Source organism: Molothrus aeneus, chromosome 3 (genome assembly GCF_037042795.1).
Source record: "Molothrus aeneus isolate 106 chromosome 3, BPBGC_Maene_1.0, whole genome shotgun sequence".
NCBI classification, from domain to species: domain Eukaryota; kingdom Metazoa; phylum Chordata; class Aves; order Passeriformes; family Icteridae; genus Molothrus; species Molothrus aeneus.
The window spans coordinates 54777161-54803255 of record NC_089648.1 but is presented as its reverse complement, the minus strand read 5'-3'; the positions used below and the strand labels follow the sequence as shown (position 1 = coordinate 54803255).

The following is a 26095-nucleotide window of genomic DNA, read 5'->3' as shown; positions in this document are numbered from 1 at the left end:
GGAACTGAATAACTTTTTGAAGTATTTGGTGCAACAGGATTGTGGAAATCCAGTCAGTTGTTTTTTCAGCTAATTTACTAGGGTTTCAAGCTTCAGGATCAAGGGTAAGAATATCCTTTTTTCCTAAAAAGTGAGTATCCTTTTTAGAAATAGAAAAAAATCAGTTTCAGGAAATGGCTTCCCCTATGCACACTTCTCAAGCCTTGGAAACATTGTGCAAGTTCATTTACCTACATGCAGGATGTAGGCAAGCAAAGAGTAAAGTCTATATGAGTGGCTGAGTTGAAATCATATTTTATGGTGATCACAGAATCACAGGATATGCTGTGTTGGAAAGGACCCACAAGGGTCCAAGTCCTGGCCCTGTTCAGCACCATCCCTAAGAGTCACACCATATTTCTGAGAGCACTGTCCAAATGGTTGTTGAACTCTGTCAGGCTGGTGCTGTGACTACTTCCCTGGGGAGCCTGTTCCACTACCCAACCACCCTCTGGGTGAAGAACCTTTTTCTAATACCAACCTAAATCTCCTGTGACATAATTTCAGGCCATTTGCTTGGGCCCTGTCACCACAAGGAGAGATCAGTATTTGCCCCGCCTCTGGCATCACGAAGAAGTTACAGACTGCAGTGAGGTCTCCCCTCAGTCTTCTCAGGCTGAACAGACCAAGTGACCTCAGCTGCTCCTCATGCAGCTTCTCCTTTTGGCCCTTTCACCATCCTCATGGCCTCCTTTGCATGCTCTCTAGTAGTTTAACGTTGTTATGTTGTGGCACCCAGAACTGCCCCCAGCACTGGAGGTGAGGCTGCCCCAGCTCAGAGCAGAGCAGGACAATCCCTCCCTTGCCTGGCTGGCCATGCTGTGCCCGATGCCCCTCAGAACATGGGTGGCCCTCCTGGCTGCCAGGGCACTGCTGGCTCATGTTCAACTTGCCACTACCGGGACCCCCAGGTGCCTTTCAGTGGCTCTGCTTTCCAGCATCTCACCTCCCCAGTCTGTCTGTACATCCAGGGTTGCCCTGTCCCAGGTGCAGAATCCAGCACTTTCCCACATTAAAATTCTTATGGCTGGTGATTGCCCAGCTCTCTAATTTATTGTGGTCTCTCTACCGGTCTCTCTACTCCCTGCCCTCAAGGGAGTCAGCAGCTCCTCCCCGTTTTTTATCGGCTGTGAACTTGGTCAGTATCCCTTCCAGTCCTGTCCCCAAGTAATTGATGAAGATGTAGAAGAGCACAGGGCAGAGGATGGAGCCCTGTGGAACCCCACCAGTGACAGGTCACCAGCCATATATCACCCCCTTCACTGTAACCCTTTGTGCCTGACCCATGAGCCAGGTGCTCACCCATTGCATGATGTTACAAGGTAATTTAAACAATTCCTTTGTACAACCCCTGAATACAAACACATACACTTTAGCCTACGCCTCAACCCCAAAACTAGATTGGTTAGTGAAGCCTGAATACTTTTTTTGAAGAACATAATAATATTTTTATTTTTGAATGTTAATCAATGAAAAGAACTTCTAGTGATAAAAGTAATTACTCATCTTTGAACTAAAGTATGAAAACAGCTTTGTGCTGGATATTTTGTCCAGAAGCATACTGTGAGAGAGTATGGAAGCTTTACTGAAATCCAAAAAGACTACATTTTTTTTGTTTAGGAAGGAAGAAAGTTATATCAACAGAGCAGAAAGCAATGAAGATACAGCTTACAAAATAGAGTAAAGACTTTCAGGGATATTTCTGGAGTTTATTTTGCTGTCTAGGCTTTAAAGAATTGTTTTTGGTTAGCCGGTCTTTCTGATCCTATAAAGAGGTGGGCATGGAAGAAGAAGCAGATAATTAGATGTATTGGATAAAAGTGAATCTATTCTACAAAATGGAGTAATACAATGTAATTTGTGATAGATTGTGTAAAATAATGTAGGCAGAGATCTGTTACTAAGAAATGCTGAGGAAAATCTTCAAAATGACATGAGTATTCTTGCAGGCATGCCCTGATGGGGAAGGTCAGAACTAGTCTCAATCTTTATTGCAACTAATTCAGCATCAGGTAAAACTTGTTTAAACTGGCTCAACAAAGTTGGTGGTGTTAACCAGTTTCTGGGGAAAAGAGAACTTGTGTCAGCTTCTTATGCATAACCTCAGAAAATATCTTTAGTACCCAGATATAACATGATTTTTGACTGGGGTCAGAACAAAGTTCCCCTATGACAATGCAAGTCATAGTATGCCAAGTACATAAAAGCTTGTTTTAATTTTTTTTTTTTTTTCAAAACCTTGGCCCCTAATACAAGTGAGTTTGCCCGATTAAATGAACAAAAATCTTGTACAGTGTCCTATGACATAAACAAAAAATTCGGGATTTATTCTTTAGGTGGCCTAATGGGGATTTAGGCTTCAGTCCTTCCAGGTGGCCTCTGTAAGATACTGAAGATGCCTTTTGATTGTCTCAGCCAGTTGGAATAGCAGGCAGCTGCATGTGAGGTGGGTGCAAACAGATTGTGGTGGGCTAGACTTTACATATAAATTGAGCCTTTTACCATTGAATTTAATTTAATTGGGACAAATCACTAAAAATCACATGTAGGCAAGGCATCAGTGTAGATGAATGTTCATTTCTGAATCACATATTCCTGAAAGATATGCCTTATGTTCTTGAATTACATAACATCTTGGTGATATAGTACCACATTCAGAATAGTCTTTAATAAAATGAGCAAAATCATTACTCTGGTTTTCTACAAAAATGCTGTTATGTCAAAAGAATGAACTTACTGTATTTCATTATCCACTCACTGTGTATTTAGTTTAATGTCTTATGTGGAGAACTGTATTTTATAAATGAAGCTGGCATTTTCAATGTAATCAACCAACCATTTTTGGTGCAGAATCTCCTGAGATGGTGAGACACATTACAAGCTTATGCAGTGAGCTCCTGGTAAAGAGTGTAGCTTTAAGGAAATTTTTTTGCAAGGGTGAAATCTTTGGCAGTGTTGCTACAATCTTGCATAACTATTTACTCCAAGTACAGTAGCTGTACAACTTAATAGCCCTAAAATGGTACACTGGGCATACAGGCTTTGAAGTTTTGAGATGATTCACAGTGCTGTACTTATTTTATGGCTTCATGAACCGAGGAGATAAATATTTTGGCACTGTTTTTTTTTTTTCTTTATTTCAAAGCCACAGAGGTTGCTATTTTCTTAAGATATTGTTTTCCTGTTTGACCTTCTAAACTGCTCTGTTAAATCAGGAACAGTGTGTAAAAAGGCCAATAGCCACAATTTTACATTGCACTTTAGTGGCACCAAACCTTGAAAAAAAAAAGAGTTAGCTTGCAGTGGAAGGAAAGATGTCTTGGATGAGAGTGGTATGTGTTTATAACCCTTTAGATGTAGGAATGTTTATAGAGCTCCTAAGTGTAGCAATCCTCCTGCCAATAATTTACATTTATTTAAAAAAATAAATGGCTTGCAATTCCTGTAATAATTTTTAATAACCCTTTCGAAACATCTATTTTACAGTCTCTTCTCCTTTGCCTAACAAGCTTGCTGTGGAGATTTCTAAAATGTCATTAAAAACCCCACCTCTTTGCTTATCTCTTTAGTCTGTTGAAGTGATACTCTCTGCTCCCCCACTTCTTAGATGAAAAAACAGAGGAAGAAAATCTGTAAGCAAAAGAGAAATGAAAATAGGCATCTGGATCTTACTTTATGGCTGGTTTTGTTAATTTAATTTCTGTGAAATGTCAGTTAATTACTCTGAAATTGTAAGTATCAGACATTGTAGTGGAATAAAGTAAACACTATTTAAATTTAAACATCAGATTGAGACATATCATTCAATAGAATGAAGAGCAGCAGAATTAAAATCATTGAGTACAAAATTAAAGCTTTCCATCCCTGTGTTTTCTCAGTCTGGTAAGCATCTTCAGTTTTTCTTGTCTATATTTGTGAGACCAAAAAAGCATTCCTTTCTGTCCTTCTCCTCCTCCAGCTTCTGGGTGCTGTATGAGAAAACTCCTCACTTATGAGTTCCTTTTTTAGTTATCTCTAGAACTGTCTTGTAGTGCTTTTAAAAAAGATTGGGTCTATTTCCTCCTGTACACAACTTCTTATTAGAGAAGAGGACAAGACAATGTGCCACAATGGCCTGCTGTTGAGAGATGGGGTGGAGATGCTGATTCTAGAGGACAGGGAGATGTTATATGCACCTATATGTTATATGCTTGTGTCAGACAGGAAAAAGCCAAAGCTGAGAAGGAATAATTCAGCAGAAGTGCTTGTAAAGGAACATAAACAAAACAAAACAAAAATACAGGCAGTGGTTTCACTAGTTGAAGGCTCTAACAAAATTATAGCAGAAGGACAAAAGTATCAAGGTCTCAATTGCAACTTTGATGCTGGAAATTTAAGAGGTATCCTAATGCAATGGCTTTCAAACTCTAGGGAGTCCCTAGGGTTAGGGATATAGAAGGGGAGAGAAATACATCAGAACAAGCTGACCAGCAACAAGGAGACTCCAACAGTGAAAAAAAGTAAAGAACACAGGCAAGAGGACCAGGGGAAAAAGATGCTGTGAATCAGTCAGATGAGCCAACAGAAATTCAACAGCTCAGCAGTAGGGTTCTTATTGCTAGGGTTCCTGCTGAAGGCAGTAATTTGTTCAGGGGCTCTTCCAAGTGGATGGGTCTGGTTGTTGCTTGCTCCTATTACCACAAGAAGAGCCTTGGGATGTGATTTACACACAATTCTTTCCCATTTCATCTTTCAAGCCATAGTCTTCCAGCTTTATGTCCCACTCTTTCCCCAGGAGTTTCCTGGCCATAGGAATTAGAAGAATGTGTTCAAACTGCATCATTGTATTTGCATAAAATTTCAATCAAGGGAAACAGATTTAGAACAGGATAAGTAGTTTGGGAACCTCTTAGAATATTTCTTTAGAGAACCATTTAGAGTATTTCTTCAGAGAACCTTTGACTGAGCTCAGAAATATATCCTTGACAGTGTTCTAAATTTTTCATACATAAACTTTCAACATTTCATTTTTTTTTGTTTATTCTTACCAGTTTTTCTGCAAACTCCTAAAGTTAATTCTGTAGCTTTCCAGATTTCATTTTGTTGTCCAGAAGGAGAGATTCTGAAGAGTATATCAGCTATCAGCCATTAAGCAAGTGCATAGCCAAAATTTTTTTTTAAGATTGCTAGTCCACATTTTATAGAGTTATAGTTCCATCTGTACACAGTGGTTTTAAAATCAAAACCCACAGTGCTATTACAAAGCTGATCCTATTCAGGCCTTTTCAGAGTAAGAAATATTTGAATTTCAAAGATTTGAATTTTGGGGCTTCCTAACAAGCTGGCTCAAAAAAATATCTTTAGTAACCAAATTTTATCTAACTATGAGTAATCTTGTTTACCTGTTTGACATATATTGACAGATGAAAAATGACACTAAACAGTCAAAAAGGATAAAATTCTTTTAACAAGAACTACTTATACGTTGGAATTCATTGGACATTCAATGGTATACAAGTTCAATTGATAGTAAGTGTTTGAAGATTAAATTCTATTGGTCTTGGCAAATGGAAAGGCAAAAATGAACATTCACAGTAATAATCTTTATAATTTTAGCCAAAACATTAGAAAATTAAATACTTAAACTGTAATATTTTATTTCTAAAGTATATGATCCTTTTATAAAAACATTTCCTGCTATTTTTCTTTAGCTGATAAATAATTTACACTCTTGGATGAACATATCTGTCTTAGAGTCTTCAGCTATGCTGAACCCTGGAGCTTTCCAAGAAACGCTCGTTAATTTCTACTCTAAGTAAACAGTAAGTAATGATCCCTCCTGATTTATTTATTTCTCAAAATAATTTACAAAAGAATATGCGATTGTTGGAAAGCACTGATGCGATATGTATGTGCATGTGCACATATCCATTGTTTTTTGTTCACATAATTCACACAAATTGGCCCTTTTTACTTGATGTTTAATAACTTCACCCTAATTTTTTTAGTTTCTCTCTAGTACTACATCTCTGAGCACAGTCAGCTGTAATTCCAGTTTAGAGGTTATTTTAATATCATTTGTATTCGTTTTCTATTCAAGTGAGTCACCCACTAAAATCTCATGTAAGATATATAGGAGTTTTTAAGTTACATAGAAATAATTAGGAAAGATTCATTGCAGATGACTTCTGGATGGGCTCTTATCCTGTCTGTGTTGCTGCAGTGGTGCATTATATGACACATCTGTTACCAGCTCATTTGTTTTCTTTGATTATCTCTCCGGGAAATGAACTATGTGTGGAAAGAGTATGTTGTTTTGTCTGCACGCTAGTTATGCACTGCTGTGAATTTAAACTAGTGTAAGCAAGATAAAGAATATCCCACAGTGGAATGGGAGATGAGAAATCTGCAATTGCCTTGTTCCTCCAGGAGTCTGTGCTCAGCTAAGTGTCCATAAGGAACTATTGCCTTCTGTTCTTTATGTAAAGTTCTGTTGCTTGTAAGAAATTTCTCTGTCTGCCACAGTATGGAGCAGGGAGATAGAGGTGAAATATTTATCACTGTGCTTAGACTTTGGGTCTAGACCTAAAGCTTCTTAAGTCTCTTAAGGAGTCCTGGAAACAGAAGGGGGGAATCAAGATCTTCACCTTGATTCAGTGTCTGGTTCCCTTTGCCCACCAGAGAGGGACACTGCTCAGGCTGTCAGAGGTATCCAGTGATTCTCACAGGTATCTGGTATTCCTTGTGAGCAGAGTGATCTCAGAAAAAGAAAATTCATGCCAGAATTCTCAGTTATTTTTTTCTCTGCAGCTTGAGATTTTTGGTTTGGAACCAAATGCAGCAGGAAGTCTGAAGACCCATAATCAAGGTTAATACATGGATGAGGGGAAAGTTGCCCTTCAAAATCTTGCTTATAGGCTGAATGTGTTGTGTTCCCTGTGAAATTATATTCTGGAGTGTTTAGGTTGATTTGGAAAAGAAAAATTCAAGAAACCTAATTTTACTTTGACTCACAAAGATAGGGAAAGTGGTGGATTAGCCTAATTAAAGTGTTCCTTATCAATAGTCTAATGAAGCATCTTCTGCAATAGCTGCTGTTCTTCAGAAAACATGGCTGGAATTAGAGAAGTGGCTGTACAGGCTGCTGGCATGAAAGCCAGGTGTTTACTAAAACCTTGAAAAGTCTCTGACTGGGTGTGATCATTGTAATAAAAAAAACCCCTTGACTGGAATAGAGCTAAAATTATGATATTGCCATATAATATCAACTATTATATTAATAATGCATGTCTGACCTATTACAGAAATCTCCTCTGATTGCTACAAAGGTGCTATTTCTTATGAGTATCACATATATTTGTAGGATGTACTCTGTGAGGTTATAATTTCACAAGATTTATTCCAGTTGCAGTGCTGGCTAAAGCAGTTCCTGCCTTTCTGCTTCTCCCTGTCTTGTGGTGGTTGTGCAAATACAGGGATTTATCTGGGTTCAAAATGAATCTTTGGGTGTGTATTTTGGGTTACCGATAACTTGATCTCCACTCCAGTTCATGGCAAAGTAATCAAGGCAATTGAAATGGGGGGCTGACAGTATATCAGGAATGAATTGGCCAGTATTAATGTGATGGTGCTGGAAATAAATATTCATGTGTCTATACTGCCAATAGTAATATACAACCGTGGAGCAGGCCTTCTTCTAATTTAATTTCTCATTTTTTATGCAGAGAGGTCTTTTCCAGTCTCTCCTGTTCAAAGGGCAAGAATCTTCTAGGTCCTGGCACCATTTACAGTCTTTGTCCTGCTTGCTTTAGTAGGTGTTTAGCTCCTACTTTGCATGTTCCTGCTTAAACTGCACCATAAACTGTAATTCTATGCCATAGCTGGGAGGGGTTGGAGACTCATGGATAAGAGTTAGCACCCCATAACTTGTTCATAGAGGGGCTTTAGTTGGCTTCCATCCCTGGAAGTAAGATGCTTTACTTCCCAGGAGGCAAAGACTGTCTGGTTGGTTGCCAATGCTAGTGCATATTTTTTAAAAGTTATTCTGTCTTTCTCTTCCAGGAAGGCAGTAAATTCTGGAAGTTCTTTGGGCCAAATTTGTTGTGTACAGCTAGTAAATAGTGACCTGAAGTGACAGAAGCCTTTTGGAATCAGCAGTTGACAATTAGTCTTTTGCAGGGTGGGATTTTGCAATGTTAGTGGAAAGGGAAAGCCCTAGTGTACTTTATTTGGTGATGATGGGATTAAACACTGGTATTAATTGCTTAATACCTCATATATTTTAAAACCAGTATAAATGGAGTGGTTTTAAGCTGACACAGAACAGCTGCTCATGAAAATCCAGCACAATTATCAACTTATGACTTCATTTTTTTCCCCACTTGGTGTTCATATAAGCACAGTTATGGAGGATCACTGGCTCCAATATGGACACCAAATGCACCTTTTTCCCCCAGGTAAACATGTAGGGTACATTCCTTCATACTGAACCTTTTGGGAAGAATGCTGCTTTACCACAGGGAAGCACTGGCTGTGCCAATGCCTCCCTGTGTCAGCTACGTAGAACTCTCTTACAATGTGCCACAGTGAATCCATTCCTAAACTGGTGTCTCAGGATTTTATCTGCTGCATGGGAAATCTATGAAGCACTCTAAATATCCCTGTTGTGGACTACCACCTGCCCACCCCCCCTTACAGGCACAGATATGAATTAAATCTGCTATTTCTTTTATACTGCTCATTATGCTCCTGTTTTATGTCTTGCCAGTATGCCTCTCTTCTCAAAAAGTGGCTTTTATTTTTCAGAAATTTTTACATGCTTAAGTTTTTAAAGGTTTTTTTGTTCTGTTTTTTGTTCGTTTTGTTCTTGTCCTCTTGGTTTGGTTGGTTTTGAGGCTCTTTTCGTTAATGATTTTTTAATTTTTTTTTTTTTTTAAGGGGGGAGACACTTCTAATCAAGTGTTTAAATGGACACACATTTCAATGTTTGAATGAGACAGTGCCAGGCATCACAAATACATTTCCTTTACTGCCTAATTTCAGCAGACAGTGCAGTCAGAGTTCTCTTTTCTTTAGACTCTAGATGAGCTTTTTTGTACCTTATTTGTCAGTAATAGGGCTTCTGAGAGGTTTTGGTAAAAATTCATCACTGCAGGCTGATGAATCCAGATCTGCTTTTCTTCAGCTGACAGTGAATAACTGTTACCAGCTTTCCATGAGTTATTTTATTTACAAATAGTATGGAGTAACTTGTAAGCAAATTCATGTTGATGGATGGCTGAAATTATTTACTAATGTAAGGCCAGAAGTAGTTCAGTGTAACGCTGATGAGCTGTTTTCCCCCTTCTTAACAAGTTGCCAGCCTCTTGGACCATCAGAGTCTTGTGGCTTCTGAGTCTCTGAGCAGCTTCCTAATACTTCATGTTTAATCTGAGTTTTAAATGTGTTTGTAGGCACTGTATTTTACACTCAGAATTAGCCTTTTTTGTGTATGTGCAAGAGAATAATATCAAGATTTTTTTCCTCTTCTCTTTGAATTTCCAAGTTCATCCCTCTTCCTCAGTTCATATTTTGATTGTCTTTCTCTGCAAAAATGCAGCCTGAAAATGCTTAAAAAATTAGGTTGATTTCAGAGTTAACACAAACAGTTAGGAGGTGACTCATTTCTCTGAGTATCTCTGAAATTCCTGTTTTATTTGTTCTGATTAAGTTACATTACTTTCTGTCATCTTCATATTTTGCTGCCTCATTGCTTTCTTGGCTTGTCAGATCATTAATAAACATATTTAGGATCACAGAATCACAGAATCACAGAATTTCTAGGTTGGAAGAGACCTTTAAGATCATCGAGTCCAACCCATGTTCTAACACCTCAACTAGATCTTAGCACCAAGTGCCACATCCAGTCTTTTTTTTTAACACATCGAGGGATGTTGACTCCACCACCTCCCTGGGTAGATGATTCCAGGATAATTAAAGTTAAAATGCTGTGTCATCACCTTGACGAGTTTCCACTACATTGTTGTTTCATATTTTCTGTCTCTTGTTCAGTTGTTTAGAAGTTTGCCTTTTACCATCATAGTGCAACATTGATTCTGTGTGAGCTCTTTGTGGTTACTGCATGACTTCATCTCATCCTGGTAACTCTCCTGGTGGCATCCAGGTAGCCATGGGAGAATATAAACATATATGAGCTGTTGAAGTGAGTAACAGGAACCCATAACCTCCTGGATATCCTCAAAGCAGGGGATATTGGCTGCTTTGGGGCTCCTACACCAAGCACAGTTCTTCTGCCTCTCAGGATAGGAGACTTCAGCCTGAAAGTCTCCTTTATGTGATCCAAGCTGTGCTTTGAGGATCAGCATGGTGATGTTGTTTGTAAAATAGTCTCCCAGGCTATGTCTGAACTAGGTGAAGCAGCTCTATCTCCTGATCTAAGCCAAAGTTTTATTCTCATCCATAAGAAGTCTGTCAAATTTGCATTTCATATGCTAATGAAAGAGAAAAGAAAAAACAGAATAAATCAAAATGTCTCTGAAATAAGAAAGATGAAAACTACCACTTTTTTTACAAGTTAGAAAAAATATCAAATTATAATTCCAGGGATATGAATTTTAAATTATGTATTTTTCTTCTAATCTTTAATTTCTGCTATTGTACTTGTTAGAGGGTATTACAGTGATATTTTCTAATGTGATGGGATTCCATGCAATTTTCCAGTCCTGTGAAAGGATGACAAATGGAGTTTATAGATCCGGTCATTTTGGATGAGTTTGTACACTGTTCCAAAGTTTTTCCAGATGTCTCCATCAGAGTTGTGTGAATAATTAGTTTCTTTGTTTCTGGCAGATAAAACCAGTAAAAATAAACTTTCTCACTTCATACAAAATGAAATGTTTGAAAATTTCTGATAGATAATAACCTTTTTGGGTGAAGTGAATTTCTTTGTAATGTGAAAGAGTAGACTTCAATAAAATTTCAAATATTTCAGGCACCTGTTTAAAATAAAAAGACAGTTTTAGGGAAAGGAAATTTAAAATTTAAAAAGAAATTTAGATAGATACCTTTATCAGTGTTGCATGGGAATATGTGCCTGGTAGACTGCTAAAAAGTAAGATGAGGTTCTGACAAGGAGGCCATGTTTCCAGAGAGAAACCAGCCTCTTTTTAATTTGTTTGTTTTCATTCTGTGAAATCTGACGTGCTACCCAGAGTGTTTTAAACTTGCCAACTGTCACTTTCCAATGTAAAAAGCTCTGCCAGAGTGCTTCCAACTAGCTCTAGCTCAGCATATATCTCAGCAGGCAGTATGGGAATTTGAGTCAAGGTCACTGTTCTCCAAGTGCAGCACCTGCATTTTTTGTGCACACCTGAGCCTGAGCCTCAGTTTCCTGAGGGTGCCTTGGGTTTGTTACACATTGAAGGAGAGTGTGAGAAAAGTGGCTTAACATGTACTTTGTGGAAACATGCTGCTTGATAACTTACTAGGTCTCCATGGCCAAGAAGATTAATACAAATTGCCAGCTGCATTCCAGTGTCTTGCTTTCCCTGTAAAGTATTCCTGTGCTCTGTCTTACGATGACACTCCCACACAGCTGCTGAAACAGTCCTCTTGTTGCAGTGGTTGAAGGAAATTGCTGCAATTAATTTTGCTGTCCTTATTCTCTTTGATGTATCCTTACCATTTCTTGGACAATTTTTTCGAGATTGGGTTTGGTTCAAAACCAGTCATGTACGGATGAAACAAAGAGGAGGAAAAAGAAACATTTGAGGTTTCATTTATATGTGCTTATTTTTCTGTTTTGATGTAGATACCAGGCAATGTAATGGATGAAAAAGTACACAATAAGTATATATAGCTTCTGTTATTCACATATAAGTGCAATAGACAGAAATAATACTTCAAAATTGAACAATCTGAGGGAAAAAATGGATGCAGGTGCATTAGTCAACCTAGGTTTATATCCTAGTGACTATAAAGAATGACCAGACCATGAACTCTGAAGTTATGCCTCATTTCTTGGGTACAGCACATTATGCTCTGAGCAATTTCTATTTGTAGTCTTGAAGCAGTTTTCGTCTTCTAGTTCACTACAAACTTGACAGTTTCCCCCTCTTTTCCTTGGGTTGCAAAATAATCCTCTTTTCTTCTAATTCCATATGCTGCTGCAATGAATACTAATGGATTTAGTGTTGAGCACAGTAGTGGGAGACATTGTGGAGAAAAAAGCTTAATGACTTGTTCACCAGATTTTATGAATGAAGAAGGGGAGAGCTTAGCCCTCCCAGTTTCATAATGTGAAAGTTTTTGCAGTCAAAAAAGTGTTAAATTAGAATGTGACACTTCTAAAACTTCCAGACATGGGTGGAGATATAAAGTGAAGCAGTAAAACTTTAATTCTTAAAGAATTAAACAGAATTATTGAAAATAAAATTATAAAACCATATTTTAGGGACAGTCAGAAAGACTGGGGTTAATCCTTAATTTCGGTTTAAATAATTAATGTTAGTTTAGGAGAATGGCTGAAGCTGGCCATTGGTTGTGTTAACTTGCAAATGTAATTTTATATCTTTTTTTAAAATGTTCTTGATTGTGTTATGATGACCTTTAAGTCTTTCATATAGCTCTTATAATTAAAGGAACAAAAAGGATGAAAAACGGAACAATGGAGATATTTTTACACCCTAACATTTGTGGGAAAAATGAGGTGCAGAACAGTAGAAATGAACTGCCTGCGGTACAGTAGCTCTCCAGGCTCCCTTTAACCTAGTTTTGTTCACTTGCCATCCCTGTCCTGTCCCTCATGACCACTGGACTATGTGACATACCTGCATTGCCTTTATCCACCCTGAGGTTTTCCAGAGCCTCTTCCTCTAGCAAGGTCTGTCTCCTAGTGCCGCAGCAAAGGCCAGGCATGCAGTGCTGCCCAGGCCAGCTCCAGCAGGGCTCCATGTGAACCACCTCTGGCTTGCTGCTCTCACTGACACCATCAGGGCACTGCCCATCCAAAGTGCCTTTCCCAACTAGAGCGCCTTTCCCAAGCAGTAAGGGCATGTACTAAAAGCACGTAGGTGCACTCTGCAAAAGAGGAAAACAACTGGGAAGTCTTTGATCTTTAGTTTCAAAATTCTCCCCTAGTAACTGTGTACTGAATCAACTATTTGAAAACTTGCAGGGGCAGGCTGGGGTCGTTTAAAAAGCTCTGAAAGATTCTACCTCAGTCTGCCTCCTTTCCCCCCTTCCAGATTATATGTTTACTTGAAAACTGTGGTTGCCTAAAGAGATTGCTCAAAGAATGATTGCTTAATGAGACCTTTTGCCTCAAACGATTTTTTTTTTGACAGCCACAAAACCATCACTTCCATTTGGTTTAGGTTGTGATTGGAGCATAGCCTGGTACTTTAGTAAGGAGGTCAAACAAATGCTGAAAACCTCATACTGTCTTGGATGCAACCGAACAGACAAAAAAAAAATCCAAGTCATGCTGGTTGACCTCAAGTCTTAGGGCAAATTTACACGAAGTGTAAACTCTCTGAGGTGGTTGGTGCTCCCTGACTGCCCATCGGTCGCTTTCATGCTCCTCTTTCTTGACAGGTTATTTCATCAATGGTGTGAACAATTAAACCAGCAGAAGAGACCAGCACTGGCAGCCCTAGTTGGGTGGGGAAAGGAAGGAGGGGAGGGAACGAAGTAGAGATGACAGCTGGTATTTATGAGTCTGTCTTTTGAGTTCATAAAAGTCAGTTAAAAATGCATAACCAGCCCCAGAAATTGTTTTAGCTGCATCTGCTTTTGATGGAAAACATTTTGTGTAGCTGTTACCTCTTACAAAAATGACAAATCCCCCAAAACCCTTTCAAACTACTTGCAACTGGCCTGAGTACTGGTATAAGTTTAATTTAATGTAATTAACTGTGTCAGAGAAAATAAATAAAATATGTATTATCTCATACCATCTATTTTAGTCAGTGGCTAATAAATTTTGTGTAGTGTCTTTCTTCACCTGTCCAGAGAAAAATTCAGAGGACAATCTTCAAAGAAAAGCCTTCACATGCAGCTGCAGATGGGATGTTCCTGCACTCAAAATCACAGGGAATAGCTGCTGTTCCATTCTCAATAAGTAGGCAGTGTTCTGTGGATTTTATTTGCAAGCCTGAACTTCCAGAGAAATGGCACAGCTCTCAGCGCTAAAAGAACCTTAAAGTAACATCTTACTGTTGTCAAAGTGTACCCTGAGTCTCAGCCATCTGGATTACAGTCCAGGAAGGAATTATAAGTAACATGCTTTAAATAACTGTTGTATAGCACTGCAAGAATTTTCCATGTAATAACAAACATCACATTTTATTGATTAGTTGAAGAGCTTGTTTTCTATACAGAAAATATATGTATGGCTCCCTTCTTGCTTTACAATACAAGTAGCATAAGCTTTCACTTGCAAACTGGCAGGCAGCCTTCACTTACAATAATCTTATACAGTAGTTGTTATAATTATTATTGGCAAGATTTATTCTTATTTTAATAACTTTTAAAACTGCTTGTTAAGAGGGTGAGGAAAACTTAAGCCTAAGATTTGTTCTGTACAGGTTGTTACTTTGCCTAGTTTAGTGAGACCAATTAACGTTAATACTTATGTGCTTCTCTGCATCCAGCTTTTCTGCTCACAATGTAAACAATTTTCCCCTCAAATCTAACTTAAAGTTTTTTTCCTTTTCTCTCTATGAGAAAAGTTCAGTTGCTTCTGGTTTTTTTTTTTTTTTACCTTTACTGATTTGCAAGAAATAGAACTTTCACTTGGGCTCAAGTAGTCTTTAACTCAAATACTTTTGTGGTTAAAAGGATGACAGAGTGTGCTGAGACACCTCTGTCCTAATCCTGCCTCCTCCTGCATGAGGTACTTAACCTCCCTGTGTTCTATCTATAAAATACGTTTAATAATGCTTAATGGTTTTAGTGCCCTTTGAAAACGCAAAGTGCTATGTGAGTGCCAATTACTTTTATTATGTTCCCTGATGGAAGGCCTCAACATATTTGTGTTAAATGGTTACTGCTAATGCACTTTCTGGAATAATCTTTGGTTAACAAAGTGCAACCACTGCAGAAAAACCCCTGTGTTTAAGTCAAGGCTGATACAGTGACAGGTGAGAGAAAGTCAGGACTTGGCAGCACTCAGCTTCACTGGGTACGTTTGTGTCCTGGCTCCGGGATGGGCTTAGCCACAGCACTGCCCAGCTTGTCTTCTCTCCAAGGAGGAAGTTTTGAGCTTCAGACATACAGCCTGACCATCCACCAGCATAGGACAGATCTTCAGGCAGTCAGATAAATCCTACAGAATAATTTGCTTGTGCTGCTCTTCAGAGAGAACTTGTGGTGCCTAAAACTCACAGGAGCACTTCACAGCTATGGGCTGGCTCTCATGCTGAGTGTTCCTGCAGACCCCCAGGCAGGTCCATCTCCCTAGGAGCATTGCCAGCCAAGCTGGCAGATCTCCAGCCAAGGTTTTGTGCTGGAGAATTCTCATGTTTCTCTCAGGCAAGGCATCAGTATTTCATTAAAAAGTGGCAAGGATTTGTCAGGAGAAGAGAATGTATGTCTGACCAGCAGCAATTTTCTGTCACTGCCTCTAAAGTGTTTTCATGGCCCTAAATTCTAATTGTGCGTGGAGCAAAGTATTGCTTTGAGTATGCGAAATTCTACTTGCCTAACTTATTTACAAGCTTACTCTGGCATAGGAAACTTGAAATAAGACAGTATTTAGTATATCTGATGTAGACAGAGTCCACTTGATCATAGTTTAGACTGGTGTGTACCTGAGGAAAGATAGGTTCCTGTACTGAACAAGGAATTGGCTATTTGGACCAGGAATGGCCTCAGGAACTTTTTAAACTCCTCATTCTGAAAATATATGGACCGGACAGGTCTGAAAAAGCATGCACTTTTTGCACAAGCAGAAAGCGTTGAGTGAAGTAATGATAACTTTACATATTCCTGGAAATGTACATATTTTGTACAATGTACAAAATGTACATGTACATGTACAAAATGTACATGTATATGTACATTTACATATGTACATGTACAATAATACAATGTACATGCACAAAACTTTACATATTCCTGGAAAGGATCTGAAACTGTTCTCATTTACCTGAAAAACGCATTTCAGAATCATCAAATTGCAACTTTTAAATGGAGGCAGAACAGACCAGCTCCTAGAAATGGGATCTGAAATACAAGTGACAAATGTGAAACCCCTGCAGCATCCTGCTCCAGGGACAGTGTCAGGTGGGGAGTTTGGCTGGATGGTCTACCTGCCAAACTGTTAGGCAACTTTCCTAAGGCCAGCTCAGGGAGAGTGGAAACCTCCACTAGAGGTGAAGAGCAAAAGCTTGCTTGGTCTTGCCTTTCAGTATGAATACAGACTGTGAAAGCAGGGCCTCATGTTCCTTTTGACTTTTAGGGGTTTTGCCCAAAACCCCAAACATTCCTAACCGATATTAAATTTACCCCTGTAAGTTGTAATTTTTCTTTTTCAGAAAGATTTTAAAACCATTAGAGATGAAAATGTAAAAACATGAAGTACAATTTTCAAAAGGAATTAACAGTAATTAAAAGCAGATGCTGTTCTCTTTGATCTCAAGAAATTTAATTTAGAAAAAAGATTGTTTACCCTCAGACAAGACAGTGTGTAAGTTTGGATTGGTATGCTGCTATACTATAATTATACAGGCAGAAATAATAGAGAATTGTGAAAGAGCAGACAAAGTAGTTAGAGGCTCTTACAACTGTGCCACTTGCTTTGTGTTTGCCTTTCAGATTTCCTCCCAGGAGCTCAGTAAATTGTACCTAATTTTTTTCTGACCACACTTACAGAAACAAAAGCAATATCCTTAAAAAAATGAAATAACAAAACTACTCTTCTAGCAAAATATTTGGATTGAAAATATTGAGGTTTAAAGATCTTTGATCCTCGGTCTCCAAAATAAGTCTTGATTTAAAACACTGGTGTTGTGTAAACAATTAAACCAATATGTCCGTGTCATACTGTAAGTGCCCTTAGGAGGAAGAACTTAATAAAAGTGTCTTATAATTTTGGTCTGAAGATCTGTGGAAAGAATTAGGAATAAGTAGCATTATAGACATAGCTGTGTGGATACTGAGGCTCAAAGAAAACAGTGTTTGTGGTTCTCTGATTCACTTGGCCTCAGAATTTGTTTTGCTCTGCTACTGTTGTGTATAGACAAGGCTATAGTCAAGGTGTGGGTTTTAGCCACCTCTTAACTAAGAGGTTTAAGGGCTCAGCCTTAAAGGTTGAAGAGGCTGAGTGATGTGTGCAATTTCAGAACAGAATGTCATCTTATGTGCTAGATAACTGCATAGATGCAGTCTCACCACTCTCTTTAAAGTGGAGAGGTTGGGTACCAAGCTCGTGGCATTAAAACAGGCACAGATTTCACCACTCGATCAAACAGTGGTGACTGAGGTATTGGTCCTTCAGTGTGCTTTAGGTTAGGAGGAACAGATGTTCCTCTCTATGGCTGTTTTTTCAAGAACAGAACTTGCCTAGGAATTATTTTGCTGTTTGCCTTTCATCAACTTAGATATTTTTCTACCGATACAAGCCTCTCTTTATTTTGTTGCTTTATTGGATGGTTGCTAGCAATTAGGTTGCAGCACCCACCACTACTTTCTGCTGTCTTTGCCAACCTAATCAGTGTTCTGTTCCAAATTTGGTTTATTACATGACTGTCACATGACTGAGGTACTGTACTGAATTGTAAACAACAACCTTTTTCAGTGGTTGTTGCCACATTTCAAAACACTGCATTAAGATAGAAAAAAACCAGTGGTCTGTATGGACACATTTAAGACACAAAATTTAGGTGTTCTGATTTCCCACAACTTTTTTGTAGAGTTCAATATCCTGGGTTTTGCCATAGAAGGTATTATAAAATTTTCTGTTGCTGTTAAGTTAAAGGCATAGTAGACAAGCTGGCAGGATGTTTAAGACTTTAGTGTTCAACATATTCATAAGTTTGCTGGAAAAAAAAAAAGTCTGAATAACAGTGATAAAATTATGGATGTTATTGAGTTGAATAACGTGATGAAGATAAGGGCAGACTGAAACAGTCCTGGTCTCACTGTCTATAAAAGAATATAGGTAAACTGGGAAATGCTCCAAGAGGGACAACATTGTTTCAAAGGTGAACAGAATAACTTTCATCTAAGGGATGGCTGAATATATTTATAATGTTTGGAAAAGAGAAGTGAGATGATGACCTAGGGAATGATGGAATCTCCCAATACAATAATTCGATTTTTCAAGAGATAGAGAGAAATGTTTGTTTATTTCAGAACAACAGGAGATTGTGATTTACCCGAATTTACCTAGTGTTAACTGAGAGTATGAAAGTTCCTACTGGAGACTACTGCTTCAGAGTATATAAAACATATCTGAAGTGCATTAAATGCCAAATTGGTTCAGAAAGCACCTGGAGAAACTTGGAGGGAAAAATGTTATGTGACATCAATCACAAAAAGATAATTTACAGCTCTGCAAGTCTGAGCTGTATACCTCTGGAGCATGAGGAAACTTCCTGTAAAAGCCTATTTTTCCTGCTGTATTTTTTGCCATAAACATCTGGTATCAATTTCTGTTGTAAATGGGATACTTTGATAGATGGAGGTTTGCTATTACTTTTAAAACTATTGCTTTCAAAATTATTTATTGCTTTTACTTTATTTTCCTTCAAAGCATCTGGAGACAGACTAATTGTTTATGACATTATAAAGTTTATTTTCTTGCAAAATTTTTTTGACATTAATCTTTTAGGTACACATCATGGTAATTAGGAGATACAGTATAAACATATAGGTTGGATTAGAGTTGGATCACATGTAAAAAGAAGGGTTTCTTTCTAATTTTTTTTCACATTTACTTAACTGTTTTTGAGCAGTCTGAACACCCTGTAGTTGTGTCTTATTTGTAGAAACTGCAAAATTATGATAATGATCCTCAAATGTTAGTAAGTGCCAGTGGAGGGCTTCCTGTTGAATGATTGAATATACAATGTCACTGGATGTTGGGTCTCAGAGAATGGTAATTGCTATGGAAATTGTTTCTCATAAAATGGCTAGCTACTTATTTGGTCAAAAGTCACTAAGGCAAATGATGAATTTATTATTTTCAAAAAGATTGGTAAAATTTCACACACACACACACACACACACACACACACACACACACACCATGCATACATATAAATGAGTTGGTAGTGGTTATTTCAGAGAACTGAAGAGTGCACAATGTATGTTCCCTTAGCAATAAATGAAAATCATCTGAGCTTTGCTGTTCCTTACTGCAATCAAACAACTTTGAGCATAAACTACTTTTCTCAAGAGTGTATGCTTTACCAAATAATATTTCCAGTAGTCCTTGTGTTGCCCAGACTCCCAGGTTACAAAGATATTTGCTTATTTGTTTTGTAAATAGTTACTGTATTCCTGTTTTTTTTTAAGATGGTGGGATCATACAATTTTGGATTGCCAAATCTAATGTCATGCTTGCCAAAGCAGGGCTTTTTATAGCTTTTCCTCCATGGACCCACTCCTGCTATGGAGTGTAGCACTCATGCAGCAGCACATATTGCTGCTTTATACTAGAAAGGAAAATAATTTGAACATTACAGTTTTGCATTCTCCAGAGAAGTTTATTTGCCCCTTACTCCTAGCTGAATACACTAAAGATCATTCTAGCTTTTCAGAAATTCAGATTTCCATATTCCTACAAGAATTTCTGCTACATTTATAATGTTTGTTGTTGGCAATCACCCAGAAATGCTGTTAACTTATCTGTATTTGAAAAGAAGAGGAACGGTCTAGGCATGGCTTTTGTCCTCTAAGCATCTTTCTCCTGCCAAAGATATGATACATGTCAGATAGGATGGACTAGTGGCAATCTAGGTTACTGATGTTGGTTGGTATAAGATCATGGAATTAGTCATTCTGGCATATGGAGTGAGATGTAGGTTACATCCAAACTGCATCCAAATTAGTTAATTTATCAACAATGAAGTGAATGTCTGTCTTCTTCCTTAAAGTACAGTAATAAAAAATTTAGAATTAAAAAATACTGTCTGAATAATTTTCAAAACTTTCCAGCATTAAAAGAGTACTGAAATTTGAGAATTATGTGCACATCTACACATAATGTCAGCAACTCTAAAGTGCAACATGCTCTACATGATTGACTGACTAATGATTTATTCATAATTTAATTTAAACTTCTGTTACACTATTCTGAATTAACTTTCTTGAACAAGAGTATGTCTTAAAAGAATTATTAGATCTTGGTTAATGTTTCAAATGAAAGCAAATTCAAGGAAATTTAATGTGATGCTTAGGTAATAACTACTTTTGTTGCTAACAATGCCCCCTAATTTGCAGTCTGACTTGAAGCCAGTCTAGCTGCCAGCATGGGCTTCTCTCTGTTATGCCATTACCTTCTGTAATGCTACTCTCTTTTTCTTTGGATCTTTATCCATTGCAGTCCTTCAACCCCTCTAGACTATTTAGCTTCACAAAGAGTAACTAAATTCCTCTGACTCTTCACCAGAGGGCATATTTTTCAATGCCTTATTAATTTTGATCTTTCTCTACCTTTCTGTCTAATTTCTCATCCCACTTGCAGGATGGTTATCAGATTCAAGTAACACCAAGATAATTCAACTTTCTTCTGCTCTCAGACTTTTTATAAAGTTCATTGTCTTCATTAGATGTTTCCCAAATGCCAACAGGATCTGAACTATTATTTCTGTTTTTCCCATGTCATCATTAAAAATTGTTTGTGGTAAAGAGGTAAATTGTATGTCTTTCCTTTAGAAATACTTCAATTCAGTTGATATCCTTTTGCCATATTGAAATATGAAATTTAAAATATTTTCATTCAGTGAATGTGTTTCATGGTTTTGCAGTATTAGTTATCTTACAGAACATTGTTTCATCAAATCTATTATTTTATAGAATTTTATTTTATATGGTTTGGGTTGGAAGGGACCTTAGAGATGACCCAGTTCCATCCAACCCCCTTGCCATGGGCAGGGACACCTTCCATTAGACCAGGTTGTTCAAAATCCCCTCCATCCTGGCACTGAACACTTCCAGGGATGGGGATCCACAGCTTCTCTGGGCGGGACGTTCAGTCTTACCAACTAAACAAACTAGCTAGTTTCATCAACAACAAGATAATAAATTTAAAATGTCACCTAAAAAGCCATCAAGGCAATTATTATGTAGTGTCATTTTAAGGCAATACTTAATAGGAAACCTGGTATTTATTATTTGTTCCCTATATAAAGACATTTTCTTTCTGCCAGTTTTGTGCTTGAGTGCTGTAACCAATGCTTTGTAGTTAAGAATGTTGCTCTTTTAAGTTTCAGCTCTATTGTTCAGGCAACTTGGTGACTCAGACAAGTGCCATTTCATCAGTCTTTGAAGTCTGGAAATAATGTTTTGTACTTGGTAATAAAGGAAAAATACAGGAAAAAGCAATTATTTATTTCCTCTATTGTTACCACACCCATAAAAACAGCAGGTATTGCAACTGCCTAAATTCACTTCTAATGATCAATAGGTGGGTTTTATTTCAAACGTGTCAGAGCTGTTTCCTTCTATTGGATGATTTCTTACCAATAAATTAATTGGCTCTCTCAGATATTTTCATTAAATATAATTATATGAAAAACTGTTTTACCAGATGTAACAGTATTTTCTAGGTTATTGTGAACTGCATTTTGTTTATTTTCTACCTCTCTCTTATTTGAAAAACATATTTCTTGGCACATCATTTGACTTTTAAAGCCTTTTTTCTTCCTTTTTCTCAAGATAATATTCGAGTGTATGTCAGGTATATTCCTCAAAATTGACTCAGTATATACCTTCAGAAAGAGCACACACAGAAGGAAAACCCCTGCTATTTTAGGGCTGGTAAGGCAGTTTACCATGTATTCTGTATTCTGAAGATCAGTATAAATCATTACAATTGCCCCAAAAAATAATGACAAGGTTCAGTAATGTTTTTCACTTGTAACACTGAGTAAAAGATAAATAAGACCTATTTTAAGGCAACTTCTGCACATTTTATTTTAGGAAGTTCGTTTTAATTTCAAGGAATAACTTACGCAAGATCTAATACATCGTATTATGCAATACGTATTATTCTCCACTTCTGTTATATTTCTGGATTGAAAAAAACATTCATGAAGAATGAGAATTCAAAAGAGACTATAATTCAGTCTCTTGCATGAAATGAGCACAGGGAGGACCACTGTGATTATGGTTACATGTGTACCTTCACATTATTCTTTCTTTTTAGTTTCTTGTAGTATGGTTATAAGCCATTTCTTGTTTGCATTCATTGTTTCTAAACAATGTTTAAATGCAAAGTACTCACTTCCTCCATGTTCTATAGTCCACTGGGAATATAAACAGGTGTTTCATCAGTGAATTCTGACTTCACAAATAGCATCTGCTCCATAGTTTGTTTGACATGCTCTTTGGTCCCTCTTCCACACAAGTATCACACTTTCAGCAGAGTGAATTGTCATGAGTCTGTGAAATAGCATTCCACCAAGAGAATTGACCTAGGGTTAGCTGATTAGAGCTGTCACTTCATTTTATAGTAGGCATTTTTCCATTTTGCCTCATGCCCAAGGCAGCGTGGTGCTGGAGCAGACAGATGCCCCTTTTTCTGCAGCATGTACCTGGATTCCCATGCCCATGGCAACAGGTTTGGGAATGGAGATGCTGTCCAGCCTCTTGCCCTGATTTCTGGGAAGAGTGCAGCCAGCACAAAAACAGTAGGCTAGAAAGTTCTGACTGTTCTGACTAAAACTGGGAACCCTGGTGCACAAAACTCATCCCAAAATATGAAGAGAACAAATGTCAGTTTTATTGCTCTTTTTGGTTATCCAGCTGTAAAGCACTTTTTAACCTAATTCTCTGAATAATGTTATTCCACTTACAAAACTGGAGTGTTTTTACTGTCTCCTCTTTATTCTTTCAGGATTTGTGGATTTAACACTCCATGATCAGGTCCATCTACTGGAATGTGCCTGGTTAGAGATACTGATGATCGGCTTAGTCTGGCGCTCCATGGAACACCCAGGAAAGCTTTTGTTTGCACCTAACCTGTTACTGGACAGGTCAGTCTGCATGTTGCTTTGAATTATTTAAGTTAATTTATTTCTGCTGCAATCAGATTAATTTTTAGCATGATATCATCTCACCAATACTACAATTTGACTGTACATCATATGTCAAGCAGGCTTATGGTAGGTGAAACTGGAAAACTAATGCTCAGGAATGTGATACTGGTCATTTATTAGACAAGTAACACACCTGAGATTCATCTGCTGCTTGAAGTACTTTTTTTCAAAGGCAGTAGTATATTTATCTTATAATCTGTACTGTTTGTTGCAGAAGTAACTTAAATGAAAAACTGAACACTTCATTTAGTTCAGATAGTTATTTTTGTTTATTTAAAATCCTCATAGTTTTTCTTAGAATGATTTTTTCCAAGCAGCCAGACAAAAATTTGGAAGAAAATCCTCATAGAATCTCAAGTGTAGTTTTATTTATTTATAGAGACTATATTAAGTTTGGAGGTTTTTTTCCTCATGAAAACTGGAGACAAATATGTCAAACATATACTTGCTCCCTTCACTAAGCTTTTTTTTTTTTAGCCAGTCTTGCTAATATGCTAAGTATTTCTGAGAGAAAAAATATTCATCTGTACTCTATGGCAATATCCTGGATTTTAGCTGGCAGGCTTCATGTTAAAAGCAAGAAGACTGATAATTTAAAACATATTTTGTACTATCTTAATGTAAATTTAAGCTCTCTTTTCCTAGTTATGTGAAAAGTTTCATGAAAAATCTTAATTAAATTTTCAGACAAAATTTCTTAGGATAGAGTAATCTTAGCTATTGGTGATCCTTTTAGTTGAAGACTACTGCCCACACAGCAGAGCTGGCAGGGGAGAGGTGCTGTGCACAGAGGTCACTTCAGAGCAGACTTTGGCATCTAGGCCTAAACTGGAAGTGGCAGAAGAACCAAACTGAGATGGAGTATACAGAGCAGCAGCTAAGAGCTGGGCAAGCTCCTGACCTCATCAGGTAGCTGCCAAGGCAGAGGGGTGGCAATAGAATGTCAAGGGGAGTGCCCTCAGCTACTGCAGCTACCAGGTGTGTAAATTAATCAAAATTCTCATTAGCAGAAAAATGTCTTACGATCAGCTTGCTCTGTTGACTGAGTTGGGTACTGAGGGTGGGGTACTGAGTTTCCATGGTTGCATTCATGCAGTGTTAATCCTTTGATTCCCTGCCCTCTATTTGCACACACCCCCCCAGGACTTACTTTTAGCATTTTAGTAAAATACAAATGATAACACCTAACAGGATAAAACATAATATTTCCCAGTAATAGAGAAATGTTTATTGCCTTAGGAAAAACCCTATTCCACTTGTGTAAGCACAATGATCTGTGAGCTGTGAAACTAGATAAGTATAAAATACATTCTCATTTTACGTACAGAAAATATATGCTTGTCTAAATGTAAGTATAGTCTTCACAAAAAGCTGCAACAGTTTTGAAATAATTTTGAAATTTTGGTCTACTTCAACTTAAAATCCACATGTTCTCACTAAAATGGAGTTTGAGCCCTTGATTCACACTAAAGAAAACCATTGCATGCAACTAGAACCACTTCAGGGCTCTTTGTTTTCTAAGTTTCAATTGAGACTGTAAAAATGTAGATCTATTACATCTTCTAATTTTCAAATAATAAGAAGCATGTTTCTAAGTAATCATATACTTGCCTCACTCCATTTGGTAGGGATATTTGCAGAAAGTAAAATAAGAAATTACTTGACTCTGGTAAGCAGTGATATGCTAATCAGTTAAATAACTCTTAATTTTCTTCTTAATTATTACTAAAAATATTTTGATGTGTTAATTTGATTTGGGCAAATTGGCTTTTAAGAATGTTATAGAGAAAAAATCTGTTGTTTGTCAGGTTTCAAAGGGCAGGACAGACACTGATTCAAAGCCTGTTTCTTTCAATGAAGTCCTTCCACCGCATCAAATATTCATAGAACCATAAAATGGTTTGGGTTGGAAGGGACCTTAAAGATCACGAGTGCCAACCCCCCTTCCATGGGCAGGGACACCTTTCACTTGAGCACATTTCTCAGAATCCCATCCAACACTTCTATATTTAGTGAAAACTTCTATTGTTAATATGGAGTTTTACCACACTGTCTATGCCTCTAGATCTCTGTGGTCATTCTGTTGCAGACATCCTGTCTGATTTGAGCACTCTTTTAATTTTAGCATTCAGGCTTATCCTGATTCTAACAGATTCTTTCTGTCAAGGATCTTTGATATAGGTAGTCATTTGTATACATCTGTTCCTAAAGCTTAGGTCACACCAAATTTTATTATACAACTTTTCTTGCCCTTTGGCTGGATAAATACAGTCTTGTCTTGTTAACATCTATCTGAAATGTCATAAAAATAACCTTTCAGCTTTGCTGTTTTCTGAAAAAAATGTGATCTTTCTTCTCCCAACTCACTCCTCCTACTTGGGTCATATTAGACATATGCTTGTCTTGTCTCTGAAGATCTTTTGGAAACTGTCTTTTCTAATTCTATGCGAGTCAACCAGTTACATTTTTAAATAAATACTTCAACTTTCCTTTGCAACAATTCACACTTGGAAGACTTCTTGAAAAAAATCTGTAAAGCAGACCCTGGTTAATAATTCTATGTTGCTTTTTAAAACTTTTCTTTGCCTGTAAGAAAATAATTACATAACAATTAAGTTGACAGGATGTGTAGACTTCTGTCTTCTGTATGGATGAATATAATTGCATTATCTCTTTTTCTTCCCAGTCTGCATTGTAATTAGACAGTGCATTTTGTGAGATAAAGCATCCTTTCTTATTCTGTTAATGCATTACCCAAATACTTGAGTCTTGGTTCAGAACTTTAACAGTCTGCCAGTTATGTAGGACTAGTA

The 26095-nt window shown here is 37.5% G+C and overlaps 1 protein-coding gene across 1 annotated transcript in view; it reads left to right on the top strand.

Annotated features, from left to right (window-relative positions):
• ESR1 (estrogen receptor 1) overlaps positions 1 to 26095 on the top strand; it is a 179337-nt gene that overhangs the window by 132723 nt on the left and 20519 nt on the right. The window contains 1 exon segment of the mRNA XM_066546961.1: positions 23081 to 23219. Coding sequence (XP_066403058.1) covers positions 23081 to 23219 — 139 coding nt within the window.